Source organism: Trichechus manatus, unplaced genomic scaffold, assembly GCF_000243295.1.
Source record: "Trichechus manatus latirostris isolate Lorelei unplaced genomic scaffold, TriManLat1.0 scaffold00001, whole genome shotgun sequence".
NCBI lineage: Eukaryota > Metazoa > Chordata > Mammalia > Sirenia > Trichechidae > Trichechus > Trichechus manatus.
In genome coordinates, this window is record NW_004443937.1 from 10,161,064 (window position 1) to 10,184,586 (window position 23,523).

Consider the following 23,523-nt stretch of genomic DNA (forward strand, 5'->3'; position numbering starts at 1 on the left):
AATAAAATATAATAATATTTTATTGTGTTTTCAGTGAAGGTTTACACAGTTTAGGTTCTCATTCAATAATTTCTACACAAGTTGTTCAGTGACGTTGGTTACATTCTTCACAATGGGTGAACATTCTCATTATTTCCATTCTGGTTGTTCTGTTTCCATTAATCTAGTTTCCCTGCCCTTCTGCATTCTATTCCTTGTTTCAAAGCAATTGTTGACCTTTTGGTCTCATAGAGTTGATTTTTTAAAGTAGCACAGTACTCATGGGTGATATTCATTATTTTTTTAGCTAATTTGTTTTTTAGCTACCAGGTGACTTCAGGGGTTAGTTTCAGTTACCGTGGGTAAATTTTGTTCTTTATTGTATTTGAGATGGTTTGTGCAGTGTGAAACCCCATCAATACACGTGGTCATGCCTGGATGGCCCAATCAGAGCATGGGGTGGCACAGGTGAAAATGTGGGTCCCAGGTGTAAGGGATGACTGTCATGGGGCTGGGGGTAGTGGTGGTCACAGACAATGGCATGGAGGAAGTGGGGCCTGAGCAGATGGGCAGGGTTCAATGAGCAAAGAGGAAGGGAGAGGGCAGTCTGGGAGGGACGGCCTTCCCAAACGCCAGGTGGACAGAATGGAAGCGGATGGGTTTATGATGGAAGTGCAGGGAGAATATCAGGGAATGGTGAATCTGTGACTCTCAGGGCTGGGAGGGGCACTGAATGTAGTGCCCACTCAACGCTTAGGTACACTCTACAACATCCCCACCCAAAGCTTGTCCAGGCACTGCTTGCATACAATCAATGATGGGGAACTTACTACCGCTCAGGCAGCCTCTTTTGTCCTAGAATGGTCCTGACTGTTACAGAACCCTTCTCTTTCCAATTAGATTGCCTTCTGTTGAGCTAACTATTCACCTTTGTCTTTCCCCATGAGCTGCTGTGGCTAAGCCACCCTCCCTTGCCCTCCCTGTCCTGTGGGCTTGCAGTTTGGTCCCTGCTGGGTTTCATCTTCAACCTAGTTCATCCTGCACACCTGTGGCAATCTTTCTGGATCCTGACTCTTGCTTTCTTTTTGCCACTCCCTCTGTGCTCATGATCTCTGGCAGCTTGATGGGCACACTTCCCAAATGCAACAAGGCAGAGTCCTGGGGAAATCCACTTGAAACCTTCTCCCAGGCTTCCAGAAACCCAAGAAGTAGCTCCAGTACCAGTTGCCATTGAGTCGCCTCTGACTCATGGTGTGCCATGTATGTCAGAGCAGAACTGCTCCATAGGGTTTTCAATGGTTAATTTTTCAGAAGTAGATTGTCAGGCCTTTCTTCCAAGGTGCCTCTGGGTGGACTTGAACCGCCAGTGTTTTGGTTAGCAGCTGAGTGTGTTGACCGTTCTCACCACCCAGGGACTCTAGAATCGGCACACATCTACCTAAATCTCCTGGCCTCTGCACACCCCTCTCCATCTTGCCCACAAAAACATGACGGGAAGCCTGGGTCTCCTCTGTTTACCTGGGCTTCTAGGCCAGCTGTATAGTTCAAGACCAAAGCCAGTTGCTTTGGCTTGGGCTTGGTGGCCCCATGGTGGTTTCTTGTGATCACTCTTTTCTTTTCTCAGTGCTCACAAACCACCCACTCTCACTAATTTGACTCTGCCAAGCTGGGCTTCACAGGATGCGCCTGGATTCTCGCTGAGACCTGGAAAGTCCTTTGTCCCCAGCCTCCTGGCCCTTCCCCACCCAGGGGGGAGTCTCTAAGGGCCTGTGGGCCTCACTTCTCTCTTGTGATACCTTAGCCCTCTGGGACTTCTGGACCCCTTGGAGATATCTGCCACCCCTCCCTGGTTAATGAGCCTTCTCCTTGACAGGGAGGGAGGGATACAGAACTTGAGAGGTACTCCCCAAGCTCCTGACTCTCCTCCTGCCCCTCTCCTTGGCCCTCAGCGTTGTTTTAATTTTTGGCACCTCTATTCCCTTTAGGAGTCCATGGGTGGTGCAAATGGTTAAGCGCTTGACTACTAGCTGAAAGGCTGGTGGTTTGAACCCACCCAGAGGCATCTCAGAAGAAAGGCCTGGTGATCTACTGAAAAATAAGCCAGTGAAAACCCTATGGAGCACATTCTACTCTGTACACATGGAACCACCATGTGTTGGAATCTATTAGATGGCAACGAACAACAACTGTCCCCTTTGGGCCCTCTTGTCCTTGCTTGGCAACCGTGCTACTGCTGGGACGCCCCCTAGGCCCGGCAACTTCCTGTCCATCTCTTACAGTGTCTCTCTGCACTGGTGCCCACCCCCTGGGCTGGTCTGTGATGCCCAGGCCAGTGATTCTGAGCATTGTCTCTCCCCAGACTCCTGCTAGGTAACTAACCTCCTTTGCCTTCTCCAAACTGTCTGGAACCATCATCACACATCCACACAGGCCCAGTGTGTCTCCCGCTGGCTTCCACAGATACCGATGACCTGGCCACTTCTGCCAACCAAGTCATCCCACAGCCACAGGTCTGTTACCATTTATTGAGCCTCATATGACCCTAACATTCACGAAAACATTCGAGGCCTTCAACTATCTCCTGATCAGACCCCAGGGCCTTTGCACTTGCTGTTCTCTCTGCCTAGAACACTCTTTCTTCTCATCGTTTGGGTTTCAGCTCAAATGCCATCTCCTCAGACAGGCCTTCCCTGACCAAATAATATCCCTGTGCCTCTCCTCAGGGTCTCTACCTTATTACAATGGTATATTGTCTTCATCTGACTTATCACTATCTGAAATTACCTTACATATTTGTTTGCATGCTCCTTTATTGTATATCCTCTATTTGATGCTAAGCTCCAGGAGGGCAGGGATCTTGCCTGTCCCATTAAACACTGGCATCCAGTAGGTACTTAATAAATGTTGACTGAATAAGTCCCACATAAATAAATGCCCCAGCCTCAATTCTTACTCCTTTCTACTATCCTACCCTGCAGGCCCTTTGATCTTCTTGTGTTTCCAGAACATTCCTCACTTCTTCAGACCTCTGGGTCTTTGCACATAGTTGTCTCTGTGAGAAGTGCCTTTTTTCCATGTCTCTGTTCGGCGAGCTCCTACTCACCCTTTAAAACCCAGTTCAACACACCTCCTCTGGGTAGCTCTGTCCACTCTCCAGGGCTAAGTTTGTTGCTCCCTTCTAGGCTTTCTCACGACACCTCCCTCTAACCTCTCTGCTGGAATTAGCTATTTCCAGGTCTGCCCGCCACCTGGGGCTAGGTCTGAGTCATGAGAGGTCCCAGTGTTCAGCTTGGTGCTTGGCCCAGAGCGGCAGCTCGGAGGGTGTTTGCTGAGCATTGCTGGAAAGTAACTCGTTTCTGGGTTCTCTGTTGGGAGGGTGTCTCACCTGGCTGGTATCTCACCTCTGCAGGGTCTGGCCACCACCACTCTTGCAGCAGCCAGAGTGAGCTTTTAAAAATGCAAACACCACCAGCTCACTTTAAGACCTTGCTTAAGACACTCAGAATAATTTCCAAACTCCTGACTGTGGCCCAAGAGGTCCTACATCTGGCTCTTCTACCCTCTCCATTTTGCTCACAATCTTCCTGCTTCTGAGCCTTTGTCCTTGCTGTTCCCTCTTCCTGGTATGCTGTTCCTGCAATATTCACAAGGCCAGCTCCTTCTCATCCTCATACTTTGGCTCACATGTTCCGTCCCCCAAGAGGCCTTCCCCGACCTCTCCAGTCACCTGCAACCCACTGGCCTGTTCTATTTTCTTCAGACATCTATTACTCTGGAATTTTTGCATTGCCTCTCTCTTCTTACTATATTACAAGCTCCTCAGGGCTGGGACCTCATCTGCCTTCCTCACTGTTACCTCCCCAGCACTTGGCCCAGTGCCTGGCACATAGTAGGTATCACCTGACTGACTCTTTCTCGTCTCTGATGAAAACAGGCTTCAACTTTTGACTTTTCCATAAATCAAGTCACTAGAATGTTGTTCCATGCGGGCAGGGGTTCTTTATCGATATTTTCACCGTGGTATCCCTAGGGCCTAGAACAGTGCTGAGCACACGGTAAACACATTTGTTGGCGAAAAGGGAAGGAGTTCTCATTGGGGCTGAGATGGCCACAGATCCCAGAGCCAAGGACCAAAGTCTCTGGGCCCGTCCAGCCTCAGGGAGGGGAAACATAGGCGGCCCCCTCCTTCCGCAAAGGAGTGGCACTGGGAGTGAGCCCACCACCGGTCGGCTGCAGCTCACCTGACAGCAGCATGGGGTCCTTGTCCACAGACTTGCGCACCTGGTCAGACTCCCCAGTCAGGGAGCTTTCATCAATCTTGAGGTCATTGCCCTGGATGAAGAGGCCGTCAGCAGGGAGGAGGTCGCCTAGTGGGAGGAAGGGCGGGGAGTCAGCAGGGTCTAAGGTGGCTGGAAAGGCTAGAACTTTCCCTTAGAAGTGTGATTATGAGGGAAGGCTCACAGGTGGGGACCAGATGCCTAGAGTTCCCAGGGAGCAGGAACCAAGATGGCGCCCAACCCAGGCCAATAGGCAGCTAGAGACTGGGGACACTGTGAATAGTACAAGGTCTGGAGGGCTGAGGTTGGGTCCAGTAACAATCCCAGCTCAAGTGGGCATGCACATTACAGTTTATAAAGTGCTTCTCTTGGCCTAGCTTGGATTTAGGGTCCAGTTTTCTCAGTATTGAGAATCTTAAATTTCAAGATCCATTCTTCTCTAGTCTCTTCTGTGGTTTGGGGAAATTCTTATGGAAGGGGCCAGCCTGTCTTCGCTAGGCAGAGAAGACCCCAACACAGGCATATTATCGGGGGAAACTAAGACCCATAGGGCTAAGTGAGGAGGGCCACTACAATCTCCCCCACCCTACACCTTCTGCCTCTACTTACCCAGAATATATCTCCTCCAAACCTTTGGTGCCAGCCTGCCCACTTTCTCTATGGCAGTATCACAGGCCTGGAATGTTCGCTCATCCACTTCCACTCCCTCTACACTTTCTCTAGCCCAACCACCATCTGTCAACAGCCAAACAGGCATGAGAAGTGGATTTCATCTCATAAATCCATTCTGTGTACAGGTATCCCTCTCTTTTCGAAAGTTCGCTTTACACCACTTCGTTTTTATGAAAGATCTACCTTAGTACCTGTTTTTGCTAACTGAAAGAAATCCAAAGAGGATTTTTGCTTTTATGAAAAAAGGTAAAAACCGAAAATAGCATTCAGTGTTTGCTTTGCAGTGAGCCGTTCAAGAGGCAGCACGTACTCCTGAGCAGCAAGAGTGACGTCGCCAAGCTCCTTCCCCGGGAACTACACTCAGCATATCAGCTTTTACTATATGTTAGTGTTATTTTAGGTTTTATGTGTTATTTGATATGATTTGGTAGGTTATTTTTTGGGTCTGGGAATGCTCAAAAATTTTTCCCATAACAATGAATGGTAATTGTATCTTCACTTTACTTCATTTCAGCTTATGAAATGTTTCATAGGAATGCTCTACTTTTGGATAGTGGGGGAAACCTGTATTAGTGATCCTTGAAGTGTTGTGTTGAGACAGTTTTTGAAATTGTATATAGACTCTGAGCTGTTATTGATTAGTGATGTCTGCCATGGGTAGCGGTTTGGAGAGTGGTGGCACATATGCCATGTACTTGCCATTTCTGATTTAAATGGATTCTGGGATCCTACCTCCTCCAGGAAGCACCATCCTACCTCCCAAAGGATCTCAGAAGACATTCTGGCTGGGGATCAGCCCTCAGGGACCCACCCTGCTCCCTGGGACAGTTTCTCTGGTTCTTCTGGGCTCCTGGCTTGGCCCATATCTGCCTAGACTCCAGCTCTATAAACTGGCTCTGTGGCTACGACACTTACCATATTTGACCTGGGCGATGTCTCCAACCACGATCTCGGCCACAGGGATCTGGACCACCTGGTTGGCCCGGATCACAGTAAACTTCTGCTCCTGCTCAATACGGCTCTGCAGGCCCCGGAACTGTTTCTCTTTGCTCCAGTCATTGAAGGCCGTGACGAGGACCACGCAGATGACTGAGAGGAGGATGGCAGCCCCCTCGATCCAGCCCGCCTCTGCCTCCCCTTCATCCTCTGCCCCGCCCTGGGCCGTCGCGCATGCTGCAGAGAGCAGAAGGAAGCAGGCAGGATGGGGTTAGCTAGGCAAGGAGGGCTGGTGGGTCTGGATTTAAATCCCAGCTCTGCCAAGTAACATTGATAATCAGGAGGATAATGATCTGTTTATCCAGTGCTTCTACGTGTCAAAGCCCGTGCAAAGTGCTTTATGTGGATCATCTCATAAAGTACTCACTCTTCCCATTTCACGAATGTGGAAACCGAGGCTTCTTAGAGAGGTCAAGTGACTTACCCAAGCTAGGAAAGGCCAGTGGGGAGCTGAGATTTGAACCCAGGCAGTCTGGCTTCGAGCCCACCTCTTAGCCACTTCAGTTTCCTGTCTCTGTGCTAGCTGTGAGATTTTGGGTAAATGACTTCACCTTTCTGACCTCAGTGTTGTCATCTGTAAAGTGGGAAATAGTCTTTATCTCAGAGACTTACTGTGAAGGTTAAATTTAATGATGAAATAAGTCAGACGTAAAAGGACTAATACTGCATGATCCCACTTTTATGAACTATCTAGGAGAGACAAGTGCATAGAGACCAAAGTGTGTTCATGGTTACCAGCAGCTGGGGTAGGAGGGAATGGGAGTTATTGCTGAAGGGGCACTGAGTTTCTGTTTGGGGTGACATAAACCTTTCAGAAACAGTAGTGATGGTAGCACAACATGATGAGTGCAATTTACGCCACTGAATTGTACACTTAAAAGTGGTTAAGATGGCAAACTTTTTGTTATATCTATTTCACCACAATAAATAAAAAATTTTTTTAAATGAGGTTAGGTCTGTGGAGTTCCCAACACAGAACCACCAGAGAGGACAGGGCTTAATGCAAGAAGAGAACAAATCAGGTTGGAGCAGAACGAAGACAACCCATATTGCATGTGCTGCAGGGTCTGTTATGGGTTGACTTGTGTCTCCTAAAAGATACGTTGAAGTCCTCAACCCGGGTACCTGTGAGCAGGACTTTATTTGGAAATAGTGTCTTTGCAGATATTGTCAAGTTTAGATGAGATCCTTAGGGTGGGCCCTAATCTAATCTGATTGGTGTCCATACAAAGAAGAGGAGAACATACAGAGAGGGAGGGTGGCCATGTGAAGACAGAGACAGAGATTGGGGTGATGCATCTATAAGCAGTTAAACACTCAGCTGCTAACCAAAAGGTTGGCGGTTCAAACCTGCCCAGTGGCTCCGCAGGAAAAAGACCTGGCGATTTGTTCCTGTAAAGATTATAGCCTAGAAAACTCTAACGGCAGTTCTACTCTGTCACATGGGGTCACTATGAATTGGAACCAATTCCACGGCACCCAACAAGAGCAGCATCTATAAGCTGAGGAACACTGAGGCTCACTGGCAACAGCAGAAGCCAGGAGAACAGCATGGAGCAGATTCCCCCTGCAGTCTTCTGTGAGAGCATGGCCCTGCTAACACCTTGACTTTGGGCTTCTAGCCTCCAGAACTTCGAGACAATCAATTTCTGCTGTTCTAAGGCACCCAGTTTGTGGTACTTTGTTAGAGATGCCACAAGATACTAGCTGTTATGGTTTGAATTACGTCCCCCCAAAATGTGTGTATCAATTTGGCTGGGCCATGATTCCCAGAATTGTGTAGATGGCCTCCATTTTGTGATTGTAATTTATGTTAAAGAGGATTAGGGTGGGATTGTAATACCACCCATACCCAGGTCACATCCCTGATCCAATGTAAAGGGAGTTTCCCTAGGGTGTGGCCTGCGCCACCTTTTACCTTACAAGAGATAAAAGAAAAGGGAAGCAAGCAGAGAATTGGGAACCTCATACCACCAAGAAAACAGTGCCAGGAGCAGAGCGCATCCTTTGGACCTGAGGTTGCTGCCCAGAGAAGCTCCCAGACCAAGGGGAGATTGATGACACAGACCTTCCTCCAGAGCCGACAGAGAAAGCCTTCCCCTGGAGCTGACGCCCTGAATTTGGACTTGTAGCCTACTGGACTGTGAGAGAATAAATATCTCTTTGTTAAAGCCATCCACTTGTGGTATTCCTGTTAGAGCAGCACTAGATGACTAAGACACTAGCACAGGGTCTAAAATGCAGTTTGCAGAGGTCCTTTCCTCCAAGTCTCCAGGCAGCAGTGCTGGCAGAGCCACAGCACCGGACCCGCCCCTGGAGGAGCTGACTAGGAAGGGCGGATTCTAATGCTGCGTTGCCGTTGCCACCGTATGATCCCGAGTGAGTCATCGCCTGCCTGAGCTGCAGTGATCAGCAAAATCGGGATGACTGTGACTACCTCCTGGGGCCTGAGGAGAGGAAGGAGATGCTCTGGCCCGGTGCTCAGCACACAGGAGGCAGTGAGTCAGCCCTTATCGGACTGGAGCAGAGTGAGTGTGGCCCACTACACAGTGACAGCACCACCACTCCGAGTGGTGGGCCGCTTGTCTGACCTACAGCTGACCCTGCATCCCACCCCCTCTCACCACTGAGTCACCCAGCCTGGGCCCCCCAAACTGCTCGAGGCCTGCCAGGCCCACGGGGTGAGCAGAAAACACCAGACCCATCTGATCCGAAGGCTTCAGACTCAAAGGAAAGACCTGCCAAGCTGTGCCGAGTCCTGGAACCTTCTCAAACCCCTCCACACACACATTTTCCCTGCATCCCCACAAGGATCCAGAGAGCAAGCAGGGATTACTGCCATTTACAGATGAGGAAACTGAGGCCCAGAGAGGTGAGTGCTACAGCCAGGACTAGTTCGGACCCTTTTCTCCCCTGGGGGCATGGGGAACAGCAACATCCGTGGAAAGTGACCCTGAGCAGCATCTGCCCACCCACTCCTGGCGATCTCAGAGTGGTTTCCTTCCACCAGGGCTAGGCAGGGGGCTGGGCAATACCTGAGGCCTACTGTGTGCCAAGTGTCCACTTTAATCCTCAAGCTGGCTGGGAGAAGGGAAGTAGCTCAGAGAGGGGAAATGACTCACCCAAGGTCACACAGCAGAACTGGGGCTTGAATCCAGGCATCAGAACCTGCCCACTGCCCACTGCCCTGTGCCCAGTGGCCCTCTCTACCACATGCTGGCCTCACAAGGCAAAGTAGAAAATGTTTCTGTGGCTCACGGCCCAGCATCCAGAAGTCCAATTTCCAGAGACCCCAGAGATGTGTGAGCAGCCAGGGGTCAGAAGCAACATGATAAGAAGACCAAGCAGTACCGGGGAATGTTTTCCAGCTCTCGGCTCCTGGTCGAATCGGGCTCAGCGGGTGGCACCCACCGGATGAGCAGTGGGTGTTGCTGGAAAATTCCACATTTTAACTCTGAACCAGCCACTCCCTGAAGACCAGTAAATAACCACGTCATTGTGTGGGCTTCTTGAAGCCACCTTTCTCTTCCTTGGGAGTTTCAGACTCTTCCAGTAATTTTAAACTGTTTAACTGGACCATCCTTTGGTGGCTATAATAACAAGTGTGATAATGATAACTGGCATTGGGCCAGCAGGAGGCTGCCTACTGAGGGGCAGCCCTGAGTTCGAATTAATCCCAGCTGTGCCACTTAACCACTGTATGCCCATGAGATAGCGACGTAACAGCTGTGACTCAGTTTTCTCATCTGTAAAATGGGGTAATCACAACATTCCCCTCATGAGGTGGTTGAGAGGACTAAGGGACAGGCTTTATGCCAAACGTCCACTGCAGTGAGCACACAGCAAATGTTCGAGTAAAGCTTCTGCTTCATTTATTTTCCAGTGTATGGTGTGCATTACTGCATTCAAGTGTCACAGCGGGCCTACATGCAGCCTCGAGCCCCACATGGGGTTCCTAGTGGATTTTAGCAGCACGTGATGGTGGGAGCAGAGGAACTAGGAGACCGTGCCCCTGTACCACATATGAATGACACCAGTAAAGACCCTGAAGATTGGGCAACACAGGTCAACCCTGATAAACAGAAGTCCAGTATGGGGAAATGCAGTCTCTTAGGGCTCCAGGGGAGTGATTCGAGATACAGAGCCCATTGCTTCACTTTACAGGACTATTGCTATCCCCCGACCCCTTGCTACACGCCCTGCAAATGGGAAGGCTGTTGTTTTGCTGTTGTTTTGCTGTTGTGTGCTTTGTCAGTGGCTTCCATTAGTGTAGTTATTGGAACATTTAGGACACTTGGACATAGCCTAGGTCAATGGGAAGCCTTTGGCTCTGGAATTGGCAAGATCTGGCTCTGCAGTGTGGCCTTGGGCTAGTGAATTGGCCTCTCTGAGCCTCAGTTTGGATAGCTGCCAAGGGGGATGGCTTCAGGGACTTTGTGCACCTGGGGCCTAGCAAGGGCCTGGCACATGGTGGGTACACATGAACATCAGTCCTCTCCCCTGCTCATGAGCTCCTCTCTGCAGATTGGCTTCTAAAAGCCAGGGGCCCAGTGGCTGGATGGAATTCCCACCCTGCTCCCTCCTCTCCCAGCCCTGCCTGCTGCCCTTGCCGATTCCGTACCAAGCACTCACTTTGCCAACAAAAGCCGATTAAATTTCATCTCCCCCTGAGAAGTGTCTGATGGTCACGCGGAGCCCTGGGGTGGCAGAGAGCCGGCGTGAGGATCGCTGGACGTGCACACACCTGGAGCCGTCGACCTGCGGCTCCTCAGGAGCTGAGCCGGTTGGAGCGGGCCGTTTCATCACAAGACGCTCTTGGGCCTCAACCCCACAACCATCAAGGACCAGCAGGACATGTGGGCCCTCAAACGGTAGAGGTTATATTTATTAGTCAAAACGGGTCAAACCCCACATACATTCTGAGCACCTACTATGTGCCTGCCACTGTGCCGGGAACTCTGGCACCAGGGGGGCTGTCAGGGCGAGAGCTGGGAGGACTGGGTGTGCCAGTACCAGCCCTGCCCCAAATATGCTGAGTGACCTTGGACAAGTGTCTAAAGGTCTCTGAGCCAGGTTTCTTTCAAATATGAAGGAATGCTAGTGACAGACTCCCAGGCTGTAGAGTGCACTGCAGCACCCCAGCCCTTCCATGTTTGCTCGCTTGGAGGTAGTGTTATTATCATCTCAGTTTGAGAGAAGAGGAGATGAAACTTTCCCAAGGCCACACTCCAGGAAGTGAGAGAGCTGGGACTCAAAATCTAGGTTTGTGGATCCTCCCGCTATCGCTCACAAGGGGACATCGACCCAGCCAGGCCCAGCCTGGCCCAGCCCAGGCCAGCTCGGCCCAGCCCAGTCTGCCTCTGGTGATTTAGGGGAGAACAATGAGCTAAATCCTGAAAGCAAGCCCTGAGAGTTAAACATTACATAAAACTAGACAGTGTGAACAGATGTTAACAATATCACCACTAGACATGGTCCCACAGGGCAGTGTGGTCAGTCAGCACCTACTTCTTTTCATTTCTGCAAAGAAGGCTGTTGGGATTTTGGTGGGGATTGTATTGAATTTATTGATTGTTTTGGGTAGCATTGACATCTTAACAATACTAAGCTTTCCAATCCACGAACACAGAATGCCCTTCCATTTATTTAGGTCTTCTTCAATTTTTTTTAGTAATGTTCTTTAGTTTTCAGTGTACAGGTCTTTCACCTCCCTGGTTAAATTTATTCCTAGGGATTTTATTCTTATAGATGAAATAGTAAATGAAATTGCTTTCTTAATTTCCGTTTTAGATCAGTGACTGATTTTTGTGTGTTCACCATACCCTGCCACGTTGGCTGACCACACACATACTATATGCCTGGCGTTGTGCTAAGCTCACTGTACATATTACTCTAATTCCTCACGTCAATATTGAGAGGCAGGTATTGCCATCCCCATTTTACAGATGAGGAGGCTGAGGCCTGGGTAGGGGCTATCACTTGCTGGTGAGTAGCTGGGTCTAGATTTGAACCTACGTCTGTAAGAGAACAGGCTTCCTCCCTAGAAGGGCATGTCTTCCAATGGGGGAGGCGGTGGCCAGACCCCCAGTGCTGCAGTGGTGTTGTATTCCTTGGCCTCCCTCAAATCTGACCCTCAGATGTGTCTTTCATCCCTGCCATTTGAGGCTGTCCCCGGTGAGTCAAGCTAGCGACCGAGCTTTAGGCTATAGCCCACATCTTTGCTGAGCAACTCTGGGCAACCCCGGGCAACCCGCTGCCCATCCAGAGCTCAGTTTCCAACCTGCAGACTGGGGAAGGGGTTGGGGACACCATGTGCCCAGCCTGCATCACAGCTCTGTGCTGAGGACATGAGTTCTGAGGCACCACAGAGAACGGCATGTGATTAATCAAACTGATCGAACTCACAAAGTGGATGCCGGACAGCGGGAGTTGGGGGATTGTAGTCATGCTTTCTGTGGGGCTGGGTTATAAGTAACCCCCCTGCCTGCCTTCCTGCCTGCTGGTCTGCCTGCCTGCCTGCCTTCCATTCTTTCTTTTGCTCTCACAGACAGAGCCGGAATTGTTGCTTCTGCAGAATTTCCTGAACGTGTTCTGGGGTCCGGCTCTGCCTGGCACCTGAGGTGTGGTTTCCCCATTCCCTTCCAGCCCATGCGCTGGATCTTTGGACCTGGGGGCAGGGGGTCTGGGTTGAGGTTAAGGGTAGTGGGGTGCTGGGGCTTTGCAACATGTGGTTCTACAAGCTCAGCTGTAGGAAATCTCTGCTTTGCCACAGAGAACATCAAATTCTGGAGCATTGGAAAGAACGTGGATGCCTTTCTAAAGAGGGGGAGCACCTGGCCACAGGGGTAACAAGCAGCTCCTGCTTACTGAGCATTTACTCAAATTGGCCTCTGCATATATGAATAACTGTAGACATATGTATATACATGTTTATGTGTGCTGTATATATTTTCAAGTATAAAATGGAGTACATATGGGGCACAGTTATGGATACTTCTTAGATACAACCAAACACCTCAGGGGATTGGTCTACTGAGTTTGAGGGCTTAGGACCATAGTCTCACAGGGGCAGCTCAGTCAACTGGCATAATATAATCCATAAAGACAATGTTCTACATCCTAGTTTGGTGAGTAGCATCTGGGGTCTTAAAAGCTTGCGAGCAGCCATCTAAGATACAATTATTGTCTCCATTCATCTGGAGCTAAAGAGAAAGGAAGAAACCAAAGACTCAAAGAAGAAATCAGTCTACAGAACCAAGAGTCAACATGAACAACATCACCTACCTTGAGACCAGAAGAACTAGATGGTGCCCTGCTACCACTACCGACCATTCTGAGCAGGGACCCAACAGATAGTCCCAGATAAAATGGGAGAGAAATGTAGAACAAAACTCAAATTCCTAAAAAAAGGCCAGACTTACTGGACCGGTACAGACTAGATGAACCTCTGAGACTTTCACCTTGAGATACTCTTTAAACTTGGAACTCAAGCCACTCCCAGAGGTCACCTTTCAGCCAAAGGAAAGATTGGCCCATAAAATAAATAATATCACCTGTGAGTACTGTGCTTCTCAAGATAATCATCTAGATGAAACCAAAGGTTAAATTTACCAAAGATGAGAAGGCTAGAGGGGACAGGGAAGCTAGATTAATGGAAACAGAACAGCCAAAATGGAAATAATGAGAATGTTGATATATTGTGAAGAACATAACCAATGTCACTGAACGTGTACAGAAATTGTTAAATGAGAACCTAATTTCCTGTGTAAACTTTCACCAAAAACACAATCAAACATGAAAAAAAGGAATTATATGCAATCTTCTACATTTGGTATAAAACATTTGCAAAGAATGCTGCCTATTATATATTTCTTATAATATCTCACATGAAAAGTTTATCCCAGAATTCATTGTTAGGGGAAATGCTATCTTCCTAAAGAACGAATGTTTTTCCTTGTTGATAACTTGAGCTATGCAAATCATCCTAATTCTCTTTCTGCCTTGGCTGCCAGGAAGCTAAAGCCAAATTTAAATCTCAGTTACAGTAGGCATTATACTTGACTTATTTGCTTCTGTTCCTTTCCGTGGGTCTGGATTTCTATTTGATGTGGCCTTCTTGTAAGTGTCTCTAAATTCTCTTTGGGAAGAGGTCATGCAGAAAAAGATATGGACTTAGTATTATTATGCATAAAATTGAGGTAATCAGCCTAATAGACTTGGTTATCTGGTTTCTCTGGGCAACCTTGGCTTGGGAGGGAGTGGGGGGATAGATGTTTGAGGGACCTCAGAGACCACCTCCTTGTCCGAGGAAACTGAGGCCAATAATGTAATGGTTATTTCTTATATGCTATTAACTTTTTATTTGATTTCCTGAAGCAGTGAGCATGGTGGGATTATTTATTTGTGCAGCATATGCATTAGGAAATGTTGAATCATAATTAATAATAAAGTGTTCACAATATCCTGCTAATTAAAAAAAACAATAATAAAGCAAGTTAGTAATAAAAACATATATTTTGTGTCAGTCCATATATCCTATAGTTTGTGTGTGTGTGTGTGGTGTATAAAACTGGGCAAATCTGATGCAAAAGACCTCTTTCAAGTGTTCAAAAGCAAAGGTGTCACTCTGAGGACTAAGGTGCATCTGACCCAAGTAATGATATTTTCAATTGCTTTATACGCATTTGAAAGCTGGACAATGAATAAGGAAGACCGAAGAAAAATTGATGCCTTTGAAATATGGTGCTGGCGAAGAATATTGAACATAACACGGACTGCCAGAAGAAAGAACAAGTCTGTCTTGGAAGAAGTACAGCCAGAGTACTCCTTGGAAGCGAGGATGGAGAGACTTTGTCTCATGCACTTTGCACATGTTATCAGGAAGGACTAGTCCCTGGAGGAGAAGGACATCACGCTTGGTTAGGTAGAGGGTCAGTGAAAAAGAGGAAGACTCTCCAGGAGATGGATTGACACAGTGGCTGGAAAAATGGCTGAAACACAGCAATGATTGTGAGGATGGTACAGGACCAGGCAGTGTTTCGTTCTGTTGTACATAGGTTTGTTGTGAGTCCAAATCGACCGGACAGCACCTAACAACAAAACAACTTATACCTAAATATATATACTGTATGTCATGGATTGAATTATGTCCCCTCAAAAATGTGTGTATCAATTTGGCCAGGCCATGATTCCCAGTATTGTGTGGCTGTCCTCCATTTTGTGATTGTAATTTTATGTTAAAGAGGATTAGGGTGGGATTGTATGACACCTTTACTAAGGTCACCCCCCTGATCCAATGTAAAGGGAGTTTCCCTAGGGTGTGGTCTGCACCACCTTTTATCTCACAAGAGATAAAAGGAAAGGGAAGCAATCAGAGAATTGGGGACCTCATACCACCAAGAAAGCAGTGCCGGGAGCAGAGCACATCTTTCAGACTCAGGATCCTTGTGTGGAGAAGCTCCTAGTCTAGGCGAAGATTGATGAGAAGGCCTACAGAGAGAGATAGCCTTCCCCTGGAGCTGATACCCTGAATTTGGACTTCTAGCCTACTAGACTGTGAGAAAATAAATTTCTCTTTGTTAAAGCCATCCACTTGTAGTATATCTGTTATAGCAGCACTAGGTAACTAAGACAATGAATATATATATAAAAGTTTGCATTTATGTGTATATTTATATGTGCATGTATTTATAATATTTATTCCTATTATACATAAAATATTTAAAAAAAAATTTACTCAGGATCCACACACTGGAGATTAGCTGTGGCTCTCTCTAGGTGGTAGGGTTACGGGTACTTTTATTTTTCCTTTTCATCATTACCTGCATTTTAGATTTTGTTCTACAGTGACTGCACATGACAGTTGCAGTATGAAAATTGTGGATTTTTAATTTAAAGTAGCATTCATCAAGGAAGTTTTATATTTTTTCTAAATTTTAAAAATTTTGCTGTTGTTGTTGAGACTAGACACAGCAAAACATACACCAATTCAACTGTTTCTACATGTACTATTTAGTGACACTGATTACATTTTCAAGTTGTGCAACCATTTTCACCCTCCTTTTCTGAGTTGTTCCTCCCTCATTAACATAAACTCACTGCCCCCTAAGGTCCCTATCTAGTCTTCCAAGTTGCTGTTGTCAATTTGATCCCGTATAGATGGTTCTTAAAGGAGCATACTGCTCAAGGCAGACCTTTTTTTTTTTACTAGGTACGCTAAACTATTGTTTGGTTTTAACATGATTTCAGGGGATGTTTTTGGTTTAAAGTTTAAAGATTATCTCAAGGAAATAGTTTCAGGGGTTCATCCACCCTCCACGGCTCCAGAAAGTCTAGAGTCTATGGTAATTTGAAATTCTGTTCTCTATTTTTCCCCTTTTAATTAGGATTATTTGATGGAATCTTTGATCAAAATGTTCAGTAATGGTAGCTGGGCACCATCAAATTCTTCTGGTCTCATGGCAAAGGAGGCAGTTGTTCACGGAGGCAATTTGCCACACATTCCATATCGTCCTATTCCTGACTCCCTTCTTCCTCTGTTGTTCCAGGTGAATAGAGGCCAATTGTTGTGCCTTGGATGGCCACTTGCAAGCTTTTAAGTCCCCAGGCACTGTGCACTGAACTAGGAGGTAGAACAGAGAAACTAAACGTGTTATTAGGTCAATTAACTGGGATGTACCGTGAAACCATGACCCTAAATCTCCAAACCAAGGAACCAAATTCCATCAGGTATTTGGTTGTACATAACCCTTTCAAGACCCAATTATTTTCTACTTTGAATTTTTTGTTGATACCATATGTTTTCATTAATGGAATGCATACTGAATCATTAAGTATGTTTGAATTTTTGGTAGGTACTATGGTTTTTTTCCTTGCCTCACCCCTCTAATCCTACTCTCAGAGTCCAGAGGGACATGTGTCCCCCAAATTTTACCCCCAGAGTCCAGACGGGCATATGTGTCCCAAATAATTTTTATCAAAATCCGTATTTTTCCTACCAAAAACATTGATTCAGTACCACCTCATACCAGGCCCTATAAAAACAGTAATTTGCAACATACGCCCATTTTTTCCAGACTGTTATACAGGTCTCTGCCCGCATGCAGCACATAATGTCTGTGGGAGAGTAACTTCCCAATAAACCCCAGAGATGGAAAAAGTATGCAGTCACCATATGTACCATGGGTCGCTAAAGAGATAAGCAGCCTCAGCAGCAACTCATTTTTTTATCATTGTTGTAAACATACCTGTCACACAGCTTTTGCCAATTTAACTTTTTACAGGTGTACAACTTATTGATAGCAATTGCAATAATTGACTGTGCAATCCTACCCTTAATCAATGTGATTTTTCCATCACCATTAATTGCCCTTTTCTCCCTCCTTCTCGCCCCTGGTAACCACTAATAAACTTTGGTCTCTATACATTTACCTTTTCTTGTCTTTTTATATAAGTGAGGTTGCACAATATCTGTCCTTTTGTGATTGGCTTATTTCGCTCAGCATAATGTCCTCAAGCCCCATCCATACAGTAGCATGTATCAAGACTTCATTTCCCCTACTGGCTGAGTAATATTCCACTGTCTGTATATACCACATTTTGTTCATCCATTCATCTGTTGATAGGCATTTAGGTTGTTTCCACCTTTTGGCTATTGTGAATAGTGCCGCAATGAACACTGGCGTACAAGTCTCTTTTTGAGTCTCTACATTCAAGTCTTTTGGGTATACACCTAGGAGTGGAATTGCTGGGTCATATTGTAGTTCTATTTTTAGTTTTATGAGGAGCTGCCACACTGTTTTCCGCAATGGTTGTACCATTTTGCATTCTCACCAGCAAGGGATAAAGGTTCCAATTTCCCCACATCCCTGCCAACATTTGTTAATTTCTTCTTTTTTTAAATCTTAGCCATCCTAGTGGAAGTGAAATGGTATCTCATTGTGGTTTTGATTTGAATCTCTGATGGCTAATGATGCTGAGCATCTTTTCATGTGTTTGGTGGCCATTTGAATGTTCTCTTTGGTGAAATGTCTATTCAAGTCCTTTGCCCATTTTATGAATTGGGTTATTTGTCTTTTTGTTGGTAAGTTGTTGAAGTTTTATATATATTTTGGTTATTAGATTCTTGTCAGATATACGGTTTCTGAAGGTGTTTGCCCAGTCAGTCGCTTGTCTTCTTACTTTTTTTTGTAAAGTCTTTCGATGAACAGAAGTTTTAAATTTTTATGAGGTCCCATTTATTTATTTTGTATTCTGCTATCTGTGCGTTTGTTATTGGATAATCCATTGTTGAAAGCTAGGCCTGACAGAGTTGCCCCTACTTGTTCCTCTAAAAATTTAATGGTTTTAGTTTGCACATTTAGGTCCTTAATCCATTTTGAATTTGTTTTAGTGTATGGTGTGAGGCATGAATCTTATTTCATTTTTCTGCATATGGAAATCCAATTTTCCCAGTACCATTTATTGAAGATTCGTCTTTCCCCATCAAATGCACTTAGCACCACTGTCAAAAATCTGTTGAACACAGATGTGTGGGTTTATTTCTGGACCCTCAATTCTGTTCCATAGGTCTATGTGTCTATTGCTATACCACTACCAAGCTGTTTTGATTACTGTAGCTGTATAGTATGTTTTAAAATCACAAAGGGTGAGTCCTCCTACTTTGTTCTTCTCTTTTAACATTGTTTTTAGTTATTTGGGGCCTCTTGCCATTTCATATAAAGTTGAGGATTGGTTTTTCTCTTTCTGTAAAGAAGGCCATTCAGTTTTTGATTGGGATTGTGTTGAGTCTATAGATCACTTTGGGTAGTGCTGACATCTTAGCAGTATTAAGTTTTCCAATCCATGAACATAGAACATCTTTTCATTTATTTAAGCCTTCTTTAATCTCTTCCAGCATTGTTCTATACTTTTCATTGTATAAGTCCTTCACGTCCTTGGTTGGATTTATTACTAGATATTTTACTCTGTTAGATGCTATTGTAAGCCAAACTGCTTCCCTAATTTCCCTTTCAGATTTCTTATTGCTGGTGTATAGAAACCCAACTGATTTCTGTTTGTTGACTTTGTACCCTGAAACTTTGCTAAATTCCTCTTAGCTTAGAAGTTTTTTTGTGTATTTTTTGGGATTTTCTATAAATAGGATCATATCATCCATGAATAGAGAGATTTTTACTTCTTATTTTCCAATCTGGATATCTTTTATTTATTTTTCTTGTCTTTTTCTCTGGCCAGGACTTCTAATACAATATTGAACAGAACTGGTGAGATTGAGCACCCTTGTCTTGTTCCTGATTTCAAAGGGAAAGCTCTCAGTATTTTTCCATTAAGTGTAATGTTGGCTGTTGGCTTTTCGTATATGCCCTGAATCATACTGAGGAACTTCCCTTCTACTCCGATCTTCTTTAGGGTTTTCATCAAGAAAGGGTGCTGGATTTTATCAAATGTTTTCTGTATCCATAGAGATGATCATGTGGTTATTTTCCTTTGTTTTACTGATGTGGTATATTATGTTGACTGATTTCCTAATATTGAACCATCCCTGCATTCCTGGAATAAATCCCACTTGGTCAGAGTGTATAACTCTTCTGTTAGATTCTGTTTGTTTGTATTTTCTTTAGGATTTTTGCATTTATTTTCATAAGAAATACTGACCTGTAGTTTCCTTTTGTAGTGTCTTTGCCTGGTTTGGGTATCAGGGTTATCTTTGCTTCATAGAATGAATTAGGGAGTATTCCTTCCTTCTTTACCTTTTGGAAGAGTTTAAACGGTATTGGTGTCAATTCTTCTCTAAATGTTTGGTAGAATTCCCCAGTGAAGCCATCTGGTCCAGGACTCTTTCTTTTGTTGTAAGGTTTTTGATCACTGATTCAATCTCTTCACTTGTTATGGGTCTGCTAAGACTTTCTATTTCTTCTTGAGTTAGTTCTGGTAGGTTGTGTGCTTCTAAGAATTTGTCCATATCATCTAGGTTATCCAGTTTGTTGCCATACAGTTGTTCATAATACTCTGTCATAATTCTCTTTATTTATATTGGGTCTATTGTAATGTCCCCTGTTTCATTTTTTATTTTGATTATTTGCATCTTTTCTCTCCTTTGTCAGTCTAGCTAAAGGTTAGTCAATTTTATTGATCTTTTCAAAGAACCAACTTCTGGTTTTATTGTTTCTCTCTATTGTCTATCTGTCAATTTTATTTATTTCTGCTCTGATCTTTGTTATTTCCTTTCTTCTGGTAGGGTTAGGCTTAGTTTGCTCTTCTCTTTCTAGTTCCTGGAATTGTTGAGTTAGGCTGTTAATTTGAGATCTTTCTTCTTTTTTTTTATGTAGGCATTTATTGCTATAAGTTTCCCTCTGAGTGCCATAAATTTTGGTATGCTGTGCTTTCATTTTCATTTGACTCTAAGAAATTCGTGATTTCTCTTTGGATTTTTTTCCTTGACCCACTGGTAGTTTAATAGTGTGTTGTTTAATTTCCATATGTTTGTGTATTTTCCAGGTTTTTTCCTATTATTGATTTCTAGCTTCACTTCGTTGTGGTCAGAGAAAATACTTTGTATGTATGATTTCAATCTTTTAAAATTTATCAAAACTTGCTTTGTGATCTAAAATGTGGTCTATCCTGCAGAATGATCCATGTGCACTGGAGTAGAATGTATATTGTACTGTTTTTGGGAGGAATGTTCCATATATGTTTGTTAAGTCTAGTTGGTTTATAGTGTCATTCAGGTCCTCTCTTCCTTGTTGATCTTCTTTCTAGATGTGCTGTCCAATATTGAAAGTGGCGTATTAAAGTCTCCAACTATTTATTGTAGTACTATCTCTTTTTTCCTTCAATTCTATCAATGTTTGCTTTATATATTTAGTTGCCTCAATATTGAGTGCATATATATTTATGATTGTTAAATCTTCTTGATTAATTGACCGCTTTATCACTATATAATGTCCTTCTTTATCTCTGACAGATTTTTTTCTTAAAGTTTACTTTATCTGGTATCAAGAGTGCAACCTCAGCTCTCTTCTGGTTATTATTTGCATGGAATAGTTTTTCCATCCTTTCATTTTCAACCTATTTGTGTCCTTGGGTTTAAAGTATGTCTCTTGTAAACAGCATATAGTTGAATCATTATTTTTATCCATTCTGCCACTCTCTGTTTTTGATTGGAGCATTTAGTCCATTTTATATTCACTGTAATTACTGATAAGAAGTGACTTACTTCTGCCATTTTGTTGTTTGTTTTTTGTATGTCTTAAGTCTTCTTTGTCTTTGTCCTTTAGTACTGCTTTCTTCTGTGTTTTGTTTGTTTATTGTAGTGAGCCTTTTTGGTTCCCTTCTCCTTTCCTTTTGTGTATGTTTTCTTAATGATTACCATGAATATTACATTTAAGGGTTTATATTTATAACATTCTAGGTTAAGTTGGTAGCAACTTAACTTCAGTAGCGTACAAGAAATTCTATATCTATCCCATTCCTCTACCTTCCCCTTTTGTTGCTGTTATCGCTAATTACGTCTTTATATTTTATGTGCCCTGTAACATAATTTTACCTTTGCATTTTATATATTTGTTATTAAAAAATATGAAGGACAAACGTTTAGAATTATTGAGCATAAATGCCTTATTAGTAGCCCTTATACTTGTCCACGCATTCCCCTTTATTAGGGAACTTTCTTTTTATGTATAACTTTGAATTAGTTTCTAGTGTGTCTTCCCTTCCATCTACAAAACTGTCATTCACATTTTTTGTAGGGCCAGTCTGGTGGATATGAACTCTCTCAGCTTCTGTTTGTCTGGGAATGTTTTAATTTCACCCTCATTCTTGAAGGATAGTTTCGCCAAGGATAACAATCCTGGGTAAAAGGTGTTTTCTTTCAGCACTTTAAATATATCATTCCATTGCCTTCTGGCCTCCAATGTTTCTGAGGAAAAACTGGCATTTAATCTTACTGGGGACACTTTGTATATGTGACTGTTTGCTTCTCTCTCACTCCTTTCAGGAGTCTCTCTTCATCTTTAATTTTTGAGAGCCTAGGTATGATGTGTCTTGGTATTGACCTCTTTGAGTTTATCCTGTTTGGGCTTCTTTGAGCTTGTTAGATTTGTAGATTCATGTCCTTTGTTAGACTGGGGAAATTTTCTGTCATTACTTCTTCAAATATTCTTTCTATCCCTTTCTCTCTCTCATCACCTTCTGGAATTCCCATGATGCATATATTAGGTCTCTTTTTGTTGTCCTATAATTTCATTGACCTGTGTTTAGCCTTCTTGAGCCGACATTCTTGTTGCTCTCCAGCATCTGTAATTTTAACTATCTTATCCTCTAATTTGCTGACTCTTTCTTCTACCTGATTAAATCTGTTGGTAAGTCCTTCTATTGTGTATCTCATTTTAGTTATTGTGCCTTTCAGCTGCAATATCACTTCTTTTAGATCCTTATTTTGTTTTTTCATTGTTTTCCTTATTTCCTTTAGCTCTTTGTCTATGTTTTGCTTTAGTTCTTTAATTATGTTTAATGTTGTTGTATTATATTCTTCCATTTTTAAAAATTATTTGGTCATCCCCAGATGTACTTTCCCTCCCTTGTCATATTCATTTGGATGGGCCACTGTTTCTCTGTTCTTTGTGTGTCTTGTGATTTTTTTTGGGGCATTTGAATTTTCAAGGGTGTTAACCTTCTCAGTTTTCCCCAGTATTTGGTGTTTTTGCCCACACTACTTTCTGCAAGAAACTCTTTGGTGGTCATAGCCTTTGGCTTTTGCGTACTGTTTTCTCTCTCTCTGTGATAGCTCCTTCTCCCTCTCTGGTTTGAGATTTGAAAGTTCCAGATCTTATTTTTCAATTTTCAATCTCTCCCAAACACATAAGAGAACACTGTGTGCTCAGTCTGTCCACCAGTGGACACCACAATTCAGGTGAGATATTGTGTACTATTAATGTGTCCACCAGGGGGCGCAGTCCCCTCTCTCTGGTTATTACTCCCGTCCCTTCTCTGTTTCTGCAATCACATTTTTAACTGGAAAACCCACACCTAGCAAGCCCACTTTGGGGCTGGGTGTTACCCTCCGATTTTGTCCAAGTTTTCCTTCCCTGATCTGTGGGAGCTGCTTATCTCTGAGCTGGCATTCAGGGGAAGCACAGGTAGACTTTCCCCGTTCAGGAGGAGGAGGGGCTGGCACTCCCCAGGGACCTCTGAGAGAATTGTCTTGTTGGTGCAGAGCCCCTTATGGTGGTTGGGAACCTGACTCCACCGTAGGGAACCTTTAGTAGGAGTTCATATCAGTCTAGCAGCCAACAGTTACTGGTTGGGGGAGGGTTAGTCACACTCCAACTGTACTCCCAGGGAGGTCAGCCTTGTTGCTATCAGAGCCCGCCCCATAGTACACTGGCTGTGGATGTACCCTCCATTCAAGATGCCTGATTCCTAGCACACAGCGGCCTCAGTCAGCAGTCCTCAGCAGCTACTGTAAGGGGGAGGAGACAGACCCAAACTGATCTCTAGGGAGGTCTGTCCTGTTGGTTTCAGAGACCTGAGCTATGGGTTGCACAGGGAGGCAGGTAGAGTGCTGATTCTGGGAGTAGACTCCACTGCAGGGGACTTCTGT

At 44.4% G+C, this 23,523-nt stretch overlaps 1 protein-coding gene across 3 annotated transcripts in view; it reads right to left on the bottom strand.

The window, feature by feature from the left end:
* The window catches only part of ATP2B2 (ATPase plasma membrane Ca2+ transporting 2), a 203,507-nt gene that overhangs the window by 75,449 nt on the left and 104,535 nt on the right, over positions 1-23,523 (bottom strand). For all 3 annotated transcript variants that reach the window (XM_004368329.1, XM_004368327.1, XM_004368328.1), the window contains 2 exons: positions 5,844-6,101; positions 4,221-4,346 (listed from right to left, as the gene is read on the bottom strand). In XM_004368329.1, the coding sequence (XP_004368386.1) occupies positions 4,221-4,346; positions 5,844-6,101 (384 nt within the window). The remainder of the gene's footprint in view (positions 1-4,220; positions 4,347-5,843; positions 6,102-23,523) is intronic.